Below are 14,921 nucleotides of genomic sequence, written 5' to 3' on the forward strand. Positions count from 1 at the left end.
GGAAAAAATTTTTGCTAAATACCATTTTTAAAAAAAGTTATTTTGTAGTATTACCTGTAAACCACAGCAGCCTACAGCATTCATTATGGAAGCATTGTGAATAACTCGATAAGGGATTCCCAGTTTTGTTGCCCTCAGAATAAGATCACTGTGTGTTGTAGCCCTGTATTGAAAAAAGATCAAGTTGGATTAACTAACTAAGGCTAATTTTTTAAGACAGCAAAGCTACATATAACATTTCATGAGCTCAAGGCAAAGGGTCTAGGACACTGCTTTTCCTCAAATACTTCGAGGTGCATGCATAAGGCCCTCATCTGGGCTCTCCGGCAAGAAGGTTTACAACATGCCCTTTAACAATGTTGAACTGCACCTTTAACACTCTTAATGGAGCCTTGGAAGTTACAGAAAAAAAGAGTTTTAACTTGCTCTTTTTGTCCTATTAATACCTGTATGAAATATTTGTGGACTATAAGCTCAGCAACTGAACTCTTCAGCAGCAGTTCTTAAACTTGTTGGTCTTAGGATCCCTTTAAACCGTTAACACCACTGCGGTAGAGTTCCAAATCACAGCACAACTAGATCTGCTCCTTGATGTCTGCTCCTATTCTGAAGACTGTTTCTGTATAAGGCAGAACTGACAGAGCATTTCAGAGCCTCTCAATCTTTGCCTTAACATTAGAGTGGTAGCAGACACATTCCAAGTTGGGTTTTACATCGGTCTTGCAGTCATCTTATTTTATTTATCATTGTTTTCAGTGTGGTCGCTGTGTATAATTAGCATGTGTACGTGTGTGCCTGTTCTGCCTGCTGCCTTCCCTTTTTTAAGACAGATCTGGTGATTATAATTAGATAGATTGGGGTAAAGAGAGAATACATGTAAATATAAATATGGATACCGTGAAAGGTAACCCCACATCTATTTAGAACTGCATTATTAAAGCCTTTTTCTCCCCTGATGAAAACTCCAGGCCCTACTGGGGAAAGCAACATTAGCATGTTTGAGAAACTACACACAACGAGCAGAACCTGTCAACTGGTCAGCGCATACCGAGTAGGAAGATCAAGGGCTCTCACCCCACGAGGCAGTCAGAAACAGATTAACAAACGTCCACCAGGGAAGTCTGTTTTTAATCACACACATAAAATAAAAACTACTATAAAAACAATCATTAAGTTGATTTAGAGTAAGCTTTTAAAAAATAATATAAATGCCAGTTGTAAAGAATTGTTTTTAATATCACTTTCAACAGAATCTCACTACTTAACACTAAGATTAAGGAAAACTGAATTAGTTCTTGGTGAGTTATTTAAACAGATGAGCAGAAAGAAAAACTGATTTAAAATTATACCTCTCTTTATCACAAATTCATTTAAAATGACCAGATGTGGTGGTGTACTATGAAGATTTAATGACCTGGCAAAGTGATTTGATTTTGTGAAACTGCTATAAATGTGATTAAATGAGCCCCTCAGATTTCTGCTATGAAAAATTGTGATAAAATTGGTATTTTATCATCACAATTACCTAGATTATATTGCTTCATAAAAAAGAAAAAAAGGTATGAAACAAGGACTTAACATCCTTATACCGGGCATTGCTCCCAGTCTGTGGCTCATGAAAATGCTTCATTATGGTGAATGGGAAAGAGAGAGAGAGAGAGTGTGTGTGTCTGTGTGTATGTAAAGACAAATTTATTACTATTTCTGGGCATGTGGCCCTATCCAAAATTGTATTTACATATACATACACACATATGATTCTAGGTAGAGTCACATGCCCAGAAATACTAATAAATGTTTCTTAATAATATGCTTGTTACTGGGAATTGCTCTGAAGGCATTTATAAAAGAGAAGATTCAAGAATGTTCTGATCAATGGAATCAATGAAATAAAGTACATAAAGGTGACCAATTTGAATGTATAAAGCCTGGTATGTTTAAGTTTTATTTTAAATAATATTAATTTGCAGACACAGTATCACCATATTTGACAGAGGTATGGCTGGTAATCTGAAAATTCACAGATATTTGTAATAAAAATGGTGTTTTTATGAACTACTGGAAGGACTATAAATTGGTACAATCCTTTTGAAAAGTTAATTTGACAATATACGCTTGAAAATGTCCATGTCCTAAACTTTTGATTTTTTGATATTATAAACCTATTTTGGAGAGCCTATCATTAGTAAACAATCCAAAAAAATGACAATAAGAAAGTAAGGGGGGGGGTAAGGATCATATGCTTTAATCCATGCATAACAACTTTATGTTTGAGATAAAAAAATGGACTAATGATAATAATGCTTAAGTGTATTGGACACTGTTCAAATACGTTAATTATATGGAACGGAAGCAATCAAATGCCCATAACTGAGGCACAGAAGACACAGGTGAACAGAGGTACACTTGTTTGTGTGTGTGTGTGTGTGTGTGTGTGTGTGCGCGCACACGTGCGTGCGCCATGAAGGAAAAGGCACAGAATATAAAGGTAAAAAAATCATGTGTCCACTTATTATGAAATACATACAGTTACAGAGCACATCAAAATACAGAATGGAATAAAAAAAGGAATCATCTTTAGAAAGAATCTGCTTAATGATGACCCTGTTCAACTGCTCTTTATGGGGATGGAACGCTTAAGACTATCATCTCTCACATGACTGAGTCAGATCTATTGATGTAGTATTTTTTTAGACTCATTTACATTCTTTATGTGATTAACTCCCACATTCCTTTTAATAACCTAGATAAAAGGGCAAAGATGAGAACTACACCAACTGACTTAACTGACTTTCAATTGCCCTCTTCATGAATTTAAGATTGTTGGGGATGGCTGCTGCTGATGGATGCCCAACTATGTGAATGTACTCAATGCCAATGGACTGTACATTTAAAAATGGTTAAAAAGGTCCGTTTTATAAATACTTTATATTTTTAAAATATTAGAATTTTTACATATTAGAAAATTTGTAAAATATTAGAAAAAAGAATTTTAAGACTGACTAAACAATTTTCCCTTCTTTTTGAATTTTTCATTCAAACAAGTAGAAGGGGGCTTAAAATTAAACAAAGTGCATCTATTTTTGGTCACATATAAGGAAGAACTTCAGTGCCTTGCTGCATTCTGTATTCTCTTCCTGGTTTATCTATAATTAACTCAAATTCTAATTCTTCAAGGCCCAATTAAAATTTTATATGTTCCCTACCACCCTGTCTCCAATTACTATATCCCAATAATAATCCAGTTGGTAAATGAAAAATAACTACAATTCAGTAAATATTACATAAATCTGAATACACAGATCCATATAAGATTAGTCACTGACACAGGGAAAATTAACTGTCTAAAAGTTAAAAAAAAAAAAAAAAAAGCACTTACTCCTGAAAGAAAAAGGGAGGAGTCATGGAAGAGGTGGCATCTGAGCTAGGCCTTAAAGAATCTACTATTTTACAAAACAGAAACCAGGAAGAACAGTCTGTTTAAAGGAAAAAGCATGAATAAGGACACGGGGAACAAACATTGCAAAACATTAGTAAAATGACAAAGTTATACAACTGAGCTCTGCCACAGTCAAAAAGAGTAGCCAAAGGAAAAAGCAGACAAACTTTTAAAAGATTTAAGGCCATGAAGTCCCTGAAGGATTCTGAGCAGCACTGAGGCACTTTCTCCGGGCCTCAGTTTTTTCACTTACATTGAATTTTCCCTTCCATTCCCTCAGCTACTCCCACCTCTCAACCCCACAATCTTGCCCTGATAAACTCTACCCAGACCTCGCTCAAACACCACCTCCTCATAAAGCCACATGCAATTAAGTCCAAACATGTGCCCTTAAATTTACACACTCTTTTCTATCTTCATCCTCTATTTAACCTTTCAGCAGTATATCAAAGCTGATCATTCTTTCTTTCTGAAACATTATCTTTTTTTGGCTTCTGTGACAGCACACTCTATTGGTTTTCCTCCTCCTCTGCTCCTGATAGACCATGAAATGCCAAAGTTTCCTAGGGACTGAGCCGAGGTCGTCTTCTCTGGCTTTTGTTCTTTCCTAAAGTGACTCCACCCATTCCTCTAGCTTTATATATCATCTACATATTGATGAATTAAAAAGCTGTATAACCAAGATAACCCCTCGCTTGGGCTCCAGTAGCAGGTATCAAACTGTCTGTCTGACATTTTAAACTTAAAACGTTTCCAGAACCAATTCTTGCTTCCCCCAGTCCTTTTTGCTGCTGATTTTCATCATTTCAACAAATGGCACCACCAACTACTCAGTTACTAAAGCCAGAATCCTTGAAAACTAACTTCTTTCCTTTTCCTCATCAACTATATACGACCTGGCATTTTTCCTTGTAAAATTTTCCCAGTTTGTCTTTTTCTTTCTTCCACCAGAGCCACCCTTGTCTCCCTAAAAATCTATTCTCCTAAGCACTTAAGAGTGATCTTTTAAGAATATCAATGAGATTGTGATTATCTGCAGCTTAAAACCTTTAAAGGTCACCACTGCATTTCAAATAAAATCCTTCCTCCCTCCAAGGCCTTACACGTTTTGGCTCCCACCTCTTTAACTCCTCATGTCTCTTTTTCCTTCACTTACTGTGCTCCAGCCACTGACTTTTCAGCTCCTTGAATATACTCTTGCTGTTCCCTCTGCTTAGAATTTTCTTTCCTTCTACCATTCCCTTTATTATTTTCTTAAACACCTTTATTGTGGTATGATTCCTGTACAGTAAGTTACACATATTTCAGATGTACAATTTGATGAATTCTGATAGATGTGTACACCAATGAAACCACCACCACAATCAAGATCGCTAACATGTTGATCACCCCTCAAGAGGTGCAAATTCCAAATTCCCAATTTATCCCTTCCCATCCCCTTGACCCCTAGAAGCCATAAGTTTGTCCTCTGTCTCTGTGAGTCTGTTTCTGTTTTGTATTCCCTTTACTTTTTAGATACCTGCTTGGATATCACCTCCACAGAAAGGATTTTCCATATGACCCTGCATAAATTAGTCTATTCCTGTTAGTCCCTATTTTTTTTTTGCTTTACAGACCTATCATTTTTATTATTGTTTCTTCAACTGCTGTCAGCCTCTCCTACTAAACTATAAACTTTGTGTCTTATCATCTAATATATATCCAGCATGCAGGAGCACCTGTCATGAGATAGGTGTTCAAAAGGCAGTTGCTGAATGGATAAATGTCAGTCTGAGCTATGTCTGGTCTTCCTTTGTCATGATCTCAGGCATAATATTAACAACTCTATCAATTAATATTTAATTGATGTCTACTATAAGCAAAGTATTATAAGGGGAGCTAAAGAGATAAAAAAGCAGCCTACAAATCTAAAGAGTAAATATACACATAAAAAACTTTGTGAGGTAATAATATGAAAATAAATATAAATAATATGTCAGCAGTTAGGAAGAGATAACTTCTGGTTGGGGTAATTAGGAACTACATCGCCAAGTTGGGCTTTGAAAGATGGGTAGACTTCTGACAGTCAGAAATGGGGCAAAAGGCATTACAGATGAAGGAAACAGTTTGAACAAATGTGTGACAGTTAGAAAGCATGATAACTGGGGAAGGGCAAACTGGTTGGCATGAGTGTGGGTTTCAGAACAAGAGTAGTAAGATGCCAACAGAAGAGCAGGTTGGACAGTATTTTTCATGCCTGGCCAATGATGGAGCTAATAATGATCTAATTTTGAGCCCAGGTAAGATTTTAAAATTGTGGTTTTACAAACACGAATTTGGCCACAGCCTAAGCAATGAGTTAAGAGTCTATGCCTGGACCAAGTAAAAGGCTACTATATTAAACTAGTATAATGAGAGCTTGGATTAGGTAGAACAGAGGCTGCCAGAGTAGAAAGGAATGAAAGGATAGGAAAAACTTCGTAAAAGAAAAGTCAGTAGCAGTGTTTCTCAAACTGTAGTGAAAGGCCAATATTTTTTTAAAGTTCTAAATTGTCATGGAATATTAGTTTTGTAAAATGCAAAAAAAAGTATTAGGAAAATTAAATATAAAATAATATAAAATACAAGCTTCAAATTTTTATTATTAGATTCAGCAGAGAAAAAATTACCTTGTAAACCTGCTATAAAAGTTTCTAATGCTTACTTCCAACTTTTGTAGTTATCTCATCGTGGACTAGTAAGTTTGTGGGCTGGCACCAGTCTGCAAACCTCACTTCAAGTAGCATTGGTTTATTGGACCTTGTCAGTGACTGGACATCAAGAAAGTCAAAAGTGACTCAGATTACTCATCTAGGTGACTCTAAGAGTTGTGATACCAACAAGCCAGGAGTTTGGCAAGTTCAGAAGGTGTCACTATAGTAAACACAGGATTTTGGCAGGAGTCAGTGAGATAATGAGAAAAGATCACAAGAGTGCCAAGACATTTTATACATAGGATTTTTCATTACCCTTCTTTTTTTTTTTTTTTTTTTTTACCATTTGGTGGTGTTAAGAAAAAAAAGAACCATAGGTGCTAATAATTTGGAGGAAGGTCTTTAAAGAAAACAATGTCAGAGACTAAAACAAACTATTGAAATGTTTTTAAATGTATGATTACCCAGTGTCATTTGCAATCAAGTGTAATAATGATACACAATCTCTGGCACCTCATACTGATATGAATTACTTTCTTTTTGACAGATACATGCACATGTAACTCCACTGCTTTGAAAAATGTCCTTGGGCTCACAGTGATTTAAGTGTCCTTATGTTCCTTAAATCTGTGATACAAATCTTAGGTCACCAGCTGGAGACAAAGAACTTTTCTGTTTGGCTTGATATTAGAGATTAATGATGCTTGACTAGACAAGTAGAAGCCCATCTTTTTAGTAACAGGGAAGAGCAGAGCTCCCAATGGATATAAGAAATCAAAATCTGAGGCTTGATAAATAATAAATGCAAGGCAAGTAAAGTAACAGCAGTATTGCTCAACAATAGATGATTTAAAAGGGGGGGAGAAGCCTAGGACAAAGCAAGCAGAAGATGCTCGCACTTACCTGCAAAATATATGACTCTCGATAATGTAATATATTTAATAATGATATACTAGTTAGGTTATTGAACACCCTAAGTGACTTTCTAAAAATACAGCAGAAGCAATGATGCAAACTTGAGAGCTGACACTTAACAACCAACGTAAGTGGTACATATGACAATGCTCTTCCCAAGTGGATTTTCTTCATTAATCTCAAAGATACCAAAAGTTTAAACTACAAAATCTTAGACAGAGTCCAGGTAAAGAAAGTCCCCTACCAGGACCCAGTAGGTAAAGTTTTGAATGTAATAAAATAATTCTTAATGATTAAAAAAGTAAATAAATTAAAACTCAAAATATCTGCTTTGACTTACCCCAATGGATCACCAACTACAAGGAATGCGACATCACTGATATCAGCATCCTTTAAAATATTATCTGCTTCCTGTTCCACTTCTTCTCTATCAGCAAGAATCAGTTTTCTTCCATAAAATTCTTCCTATAGATTTAACCCCAATATAAAAATGAGAAGCAGGTGACCATTTCATCACACACACACACACACACAAAACAATCTTTGTCTGGGGCTAGTGCAAATCTTGGCAACCATCCAAACACAGATCATTGAATACAACTCATCAGTCAGCTAGCATTCTGTATCATGTTGCAATTAAACTCCGTCTTTGTGGCTATCTTAATATCCCAAGAGGAGGTAGACCTCCTAACATCTGAGGCTTTTTGCATTTTAAATTAACCTCTAAATTTGGGTCCAACAGACCAGGCAGAACATTGTAGGATGAACAGAGAACATGTATGCATACACCTTACTTCAGAAACAGAGTAATACAGAATAAATATATTAAATAATAATTATAAATATACATCATAGTTGGGTTTTATTAAATTTTCCTTAGGAACGATTATCTAAAATAAAAGGTAATTTCAATGAGAAATAATAGAAAATTAAGATTTAGCTGTTTACAGAACTAGCAAACATTCCTTTATAATTGCAGGAAAGACTAATTTAAAACTCTATTTCCTAGTTCCTGCTAAAAAAGGCAGAGTTGCAAGAGAAAAAAAAATTCTAAATATATAGGAAGTCTCCACATAAACTGCTTTGTGAACTAATCCCCAGAAGCTCAACCCTAAAGAACAAACCCAGGAGGCTGACCTTAACAGGAACGGCAGCATGTAACAGTGAGCTAGTGTGCTGGTGGTCATGTGGGAGTGGTTACAGCTATTATGCAAGATCATGAATCTTATAACTGATTTCCTATGGAGTAATATATAATCCAAATATAATAAAAGTGGACACATAGATGAATAATACTATTTATTACATACTGAGAAGTTTATTTCAATTATAAGGATTATATCATATGTCAAAAAAGGATTGCTATAATGGAAGAGCATGTGCTACTCAATCATATTTGTCAAGTGAATGAGTAAATGAACAAATGATTAAGCATTTGAAGGTAAAGGCTATAGTTCCAACTCTGATAATTTTTTCCTAATACTTAACAAGAATCTGTTCTTCAAATGTGAAAAAAGGTCCTTTCCTTTTCTTTGTGTATCTTTTTTGAGATAATGTTCCAGAAGTCCTGAAGGGCAATGATGTTTCAATAGATGAAAAAAGTTTTATTTCCACTTTTACCACGTATTTTTTTCTTAATCATTCATTTTCATATATCATACTTTAATTTTGTGAGCCCAGTAAACTTAATAGTTGTAGAATATTTATATTCACATATGTAAGAGAAAACACATATGATTACTGGAAACTGGAAGAAACGATGTTTTTTCTGAACCTGTAACATTTCTTAAAGATCAGGGAGTCACTACCTTAATGCTAACAGGAATCCTATCCAATATTTTATTTAACAATAGAAAACCCACTCTCTCCTCAAGACGTCTGTCATGCATCTTTCCGTATTTATCACTTATCCTAACCCAAGAAATACTTCATTATCTAACTGAGACAACAGAATATTTACTTTTTTAAAAAAATTTCCTTAAAGAGAAACATAAATACTTCAGTATAACCAAATGGTTGGTCCTTTTGAAAAAGAACGTTTAGAAAAGGGAAGAGATTGCAAAAGCACTAAGAGACTGGTACTACACTATTTTTAACTTAACCATTTGATTATTTATTTGTTCACTCACTCATTTGAAAAGTATTTCTTGTGCACAACCTCTGTGCCAAACTCTATGCATGATGTTGGGAAACAGTGGTGAATGTGAATATGTGACCGCTGCCCTACGGAGCATAATGCCTAGAGGGGAATTAACCACCACAATATACGTGCTATAAGAACACTGAAGCTAGTCAAGGTTAGGGAAGGAAAACTAAAAAAAAAAAAAAAAAAGCAACAAATGATATTAAACTGATACTATATTATTATCCAATGACTGATTAGACAGTTTTTGTATAATCTCAGCCCTAATCTCCATTCATGAAAATGAAGGTAAAACTCAAAATTCATTCTTGGTTTTAAGTTGACGGGTTTTGTATATAGGGAAGAGGGTAAAAACTAAAAGCTAAAAATACTGTGGGTATTTCTGAAAGGATACACAAGAAATTAGTAATGACTACCTCTAGAAAGAAGAATTGGGATAGAAATCTTTTGATGTATATACCTTTTAGTATCTTTTGAATTTCAAACTGCTTAACATATTACCTTGTCAAAATGTAGAAGACTATTAGGCTCAAAGTAACATATGAAAACAAAGGTGAGAGCAAAATCTTAAAAACAAAACAAAAACACTAACATTTAAAGTAGGAATGGAGAAATAAGGAGCTTGCAAAGGGGACAGAGAAAAATGGAAAAGTAGGAGCAAAACCAAGAGAAAGTCAAGTCATGTCTTGAAAGCCAGTTTCAAGGAGTAGTCAACTATGTCAAAAAAAACAGACAAGAATTCAAAACTATCCTCTGGAGTTCTCAGCTACTAAATAATTGTTCAAAAGAGAAATATTTCAGAGGAATGGAAGATTCAGTTGCAGGAGTCTTGAGACATGAGCGGAAGTGGGGGACAATAAAAGTATACTTTTCAAAAAGCTTTGGAAAAAGAAGAGATAGAAATAATAACTACGGGGAAAAGAGGTTTAAAAGAGGAGAGCTTTGAGAATGGATACTGCAGTTGACCCCTGAACAAGTTGGGGTGCCCACTCTCCCTGAAGTCAAAAATCCCAGTATACTTTATAATCAGCCCTTCATACCCATGGTTCCTCTATATCTGCGGTTCAACGTACCTTAAATCAAGTAGTACTGTATTATTTACTTGTTGAAAAAATTCACATATAAGTGGATCTGTGCAGTTCAAACCCAAGTTGTTCAAGGGTCAACTGTGTTTGAATATGGTTTCAGACTAAGAGAAGGATGTTAATACAGATCAAACATAAAGAAGAAAGACTAACTGATGAGAGTAAGGTTCTAGAGGAACAGAGGAAGAAGTGTGGGAAAAACCATCTAGATGGCATTACACTTGAAAAGGAAGAGAACCTCATCTTTCTCAGTCACTTTCTAAGACTGGAGGGCGGACAGATTCAGATTTAGAGTAAGGATAAACAGGATGTTAATAAAGGTAATAGGTGATGGCCTCATTTTTCTCAATGCAGAGTTCTTTCCTGTCCTCTCTGGTCTCTCCAATTGTTTTTAGAAAAAGAAATACTTAGAAAAATCATAGCAACCAAAATTAACATTTAGCTAGCACTTACATTTGCAAAGTACTTTCAAATATATCATCTTAATAAATGATACAATTTTAATAGCCTTCCAATTGTCTATTATCTCCATTTGACAAATGAAGATATTGAGGTTTAGAGAAGTTTGGAAATGAATCTATTAACAACTCATATTTATAAATACTTTTGTGCCAGACACTATGCTAAGAACCTATAAAGTAGGCAATTCTGTCCTCTTTAGATAGTAAGAAACTAAGAAAGGCTTATCTTAGGTCACATGTTATCATGTGACAGAGCAAAGACTTAAAAGCCAGGTCCAATTCTATAAAACTACTGATTTGTCTTTATTCTCCAATAAGATTTAAGTACATTCTAATTGTCCTTGATCACTAATTAGAGACGAACATTCCTATCATCTTGAACTCAGATACTCCGGCTCCATCCTAATAAACTGGAGCCAACAAATCAAAGCTGGTCATTAGACACAACTTTTATTTCAATGCATGGCCAATTCAAGTAGCAGTCCTTCTTTAAGATTTTAAAGCAACTCTGAGACCTTCAGAATTTCCTTGACTGTGAATCTTACATCAGAAGACCTGAAATTCTCTAAGTCACCTTTTTCTTTGGAATACTTGATAGACCAGACAATTCTAAAATCCTGTCCCTCCTCCTGTAACATGTCCATCCATCTTTTCATCTTAATTTACAGTCTACTTGAAATTTGACAGTGAACCTGAATTTGACCCCTCCTCCAAAATCTGAGCCTTTAAACCAGAACCAGCTAAATGTATGACATACTAGCAAATTCTATGGCTACTAAGTCCCAGGCTCACTCAACACACCCAAGCGTATGGGTATAAGCCTTACTGGGAGATGTCTAATTAAAGGTGAGATCTCTCTGGATAAGATACAGACAGAAAAGTGATTACCATTCCCTATGGAAATACTTCAAAGGGATAAGCTTTCAGCTTGGTTCCTGAATACATAACCAACTCATTAAGGCTGTGTAAGCACCTCATTAGCAGTCAACTCAGAAAGGACTTCTTGGCTATCTCATGAAATAAGGGATTCTGATAACTATCCCCAGGAGTATAAAATAACTTTCCTATTTATTGGAGAAAGCCACACAATTAGACTTGTAAAATAAGAAAAAGCACTCTTCCATTTTCCAAGTCACTTGGTGTATGATTTTCATTCTTGTACTCCTCAAATTCTTAATGAGCTGGGGATGTGTTTTAAAGGTTTCGAACAAACAGACCTACATTTTCAATTTAGCTTAACGTAATAAAAAAAATCTGCTGTTAGATAATCGTTCGTCCCAGCAGGCTGCAGAGCCTTAAGCACCTACCAGGGCTTCCTTCCCTACAGTCAGGACTGAGGTATAGGCTTCCAGATACACTCGGCTGCAGCGTCTTACAACTTCCAGGCCCTTGACAGTGATGTCCTTGGCATCTCCCAGGCCCAAACCGATCAGGTAAAGCATTTCAAAGTTCAGGAGGGGGGCGACTGCAGGACGAGATGAACAACAACAAAAAAATCAAGTGACACGGAGGATACCTAAAATCTAGTGATGAACACGATAAAACCAAAGTAGCACGAGGAAGGACGGCATGTCACAGTGAGGTTTAAGAACCTTACTGCACTCCTCTTAATTAAGGATTGGAGTGTTTTTAAACAACCCTACCCGCTTTCTCTCTTGTTACACAAACCTAGGAACAGACAATTACCCGTCGAGAGAATCGTAGTTTGGTCCCTGTCCTCCCCAAATTCCCAACCTCCGCGGTCGTCTGCAAGCAGCTGCCTACGCGGACGACCTGCGCCCAGCAAGGATCCACGCCGCCGGCCTCACCTACGGTGCCGTAAAGCGCCGGCGCTTTACTGCACTTTACGACTAGCTGGAAGGGATGGCTGCTGGCGGCTTCTGGCGGGAAGACCCAGTCCCTCCTGGACTTAGGGTGACCTGCAGGCTGCAGGGGCGGGGAGGCGACAGGACAGCCGGCAGAGGGGAGTCCGACCAGTGCCCCCAGCATGGCCCTTGGGAAGGGAAGAGGCCTGCCCACGATTCCCCTAGCCTGTGCCTTAAACATCCCCAGCCCGGGACCGGGTAAGTGCGGGAGCTCTTCGCCCGCGGAGAGCCGGCCCCACGCCCTTCCCCTCTCCTCCGCCAGACACTCGAGGAGGTGGTGGGTGGAAGGGATTTCCCTAATCTTCCCTGGGATTGCCCAAGTGCATACATTCCCATCCTCGCCTTTTCTTTCGCCTGCAGTGTAGCCAGCTGCCTCCCTGGTGAGGTGTCAGCTTGGCAAACCTGGTGTTGAGTGTTGGTTCTGATTTCCCAGCGGGGCAGTGATTCCTCGGGTTTATCCTAAGACTTCATTCTGGAGGGCCCCAAGGGGCGTGACTGGAATCTGCCTCAGTCATCCTCTGTCGGGAAGCCCAAACCCGCCTGTGCCTAGAGAAGTGAACTTTAAGAATGCTCAGGGATTTCAGACCTCGCCCCAGAGCTTCCACAGGGGGAATTCTTATAAAGTGGTTTGTTACGTGTTCCAGTGTCGAAATGATTTGCTTTGACTGAATATGCTCTTCCTAAGGTCACTAATGACCTCATCCAAGTTAAAAAGACAGTTTCCTTTGCTTATCTTAGTAGACGGTGTTGATTATTCAGAATTTTCCTTGTACTTCTCCAACAATGCTTAGTATCTTTTTTGCCCAACTCCTCTTCCTTTAGCCTTGGCTTTATCTTTTCTCCCCGAATTCCATCCACTCTTTGGCTTTCTCATTCTACACTCTTAATGATCAGTTCAGTCCTCTCTCATATCCATCCGTTCCTCACACAATAAACAAAAATAAACTCAAAATGTATCATAAGTGTAAATGGAAAACTTAAAACTTTCTTCCAGAAGAAAACAGGAGAAAAATATTTGCGACCTTACTTAGACCAAGATTTCTTAGGTGCAACACCAAAAGCATTATGTAGAAAAAAAGAAAAAGAAAAAAATTGTACTTCAACAAAATAAAAACTGTGGTCTTCAGAAAACACTGTGAAGCCACACAGTGGGAGAAAGTATTTTCAAAACATGTATTTGATAAAGGAGTTACATCAAGAATATATATTAAAAAAAAAACTCTCAAAACACAATAATAAGAAAGCAATTTAATATTTTTAAATGGGAAAATAATTCGAACTAACACATCCCTAAAGAAGATACATGAATAGCAAGTAGAAAAGATGCCAAACGTCATTAAACATTAGGGAAATAAAAATTAAAACCATGATGAACTCTTACTTCACACCTATTAGAATGGTTAAAATTAAAAACAAACGCTGAATATTCACTCTTCATTATTTCAGGTATCTCTGATATTCTGCTGATTCAAATTTCAACCTCCCATTCAGTACACCCCCTTGGCATCCTATATTTAACTTTCTGCTGGAAATCTTCTAGATAACACAGAGGCATATCAAATCCAACACATCCAAAGCGGAATCCATCATTTTCCCCTTTCAGTTTGGCCTTCCCTTCTGTATTACCTACTTTGATTGGAAGGCATTGTCATCTATGGACTCTCACCCAAGCCAGACACGTGGAAATCACCCCACGTTTAATCTGACAATCTGCTGGTCTTTCTCAATAGAAACCATACTTACCATCACAGTGTTACTTCAGGTCCTCATTATGTCACTCCTGCAGCTGCACCATGGTCTCTTCTCCCTCACATTCATCCTTCTCTCAAGAACCAAGGAGATCTAGCTAAGATACAATCTGAAAATATCACTCCCCTTCTAAATCCTTTGGAGGCCAAGAGAAAGTCCAGGTTCCTTAACATATCCCACACAGGTGGCCACTTCAGCATGTAATACCCACTCCCTTGTTCTCCTGCCTAAACCACTGCTACTCATTCTTTTTTTTTAATTGATATATAGTTGATTTACAATGTTGTCCTAGTTTCTGATGTATAGCATAGTGATTCCATTAATACATATATATTGTTTTTCATATTCTTTTTCATTATAGTTTATTACAAGATACAGAGTATAGTTCTCTGTGCTGTCCAGTAGGACTTGCTGTTTGCTACTCATTCTTTAAGACTAAACTCAGGAAGCAGTCCCAAAGATCCCTACACCAGGTTAGGTATCTCCTTTTATTACAGTAACACTCCATGTATGTGCTTATCGGTCAATTTAAGTGTTTTGCAGTTATCCATTTGTAGGTCTTCTTTACCAAACCATCAATTTCACGCAGTCA

At 37.0% G+C, this 14,921-nt stretch overlaps 1 protein-coding gene across 5 annotated transcripts in view; it reads right to left on the minus strand.

Annotated features, from left to right (window-relative positions):
* DPH5 (diphthamide biosynthesis 5) overlaps positions 1–13,113 on the minus strand; it is a 36,359-nt gene extending 23,246 nt beyond the window's left edge. For 4 of the 5 annotated variants that reach the window (XR_010382209.1, XR_010382208.1, XR_010382207.1 and 1 more), the window contains exons 1-4: positions 12,402–12,522; positions 12,023–12,180; positions 7,367–7,491; positions 55–163 (exon numbers count right to left, since the gene is read on the minus strand). Coding sequence is in view for 2 of the 5 variants with exons in the window: in XM_010975114.3 (XP_010973416.2) it covers positions 55–163; positions 7,367–7,491; positions 12,023–12,157 (369 nt within the window). In the remaining 3 variants the exon portion in view is untranslated. Of the gene's footprint in view, positions 1–54; positions 164–7,366; positions 7,492–12,022; positions 12,181–12,401; positions 12,523–12,908 lie in introns of those variants that run through there. The other variant, XM_064488766.1, reaches the window with a different exon arrangement.
* Positions 13,114–14,921: the final 1,808 nt, after the last annotated feature.

Source organism: Camelus dromedarius, chromosome 9, assembly GCF_036321535.1.
Source record: "Camelus dromedarius isolate mCamDro1 chromosome 9, mCamDro1.pat, whole genome shotgun sequence".
Lineage (NCBI taxonomy): Eukaryota > Metazoa > Chordata > Mammalia > Artiodactyla > Camelidae > Camelus > Camelus dromedarius.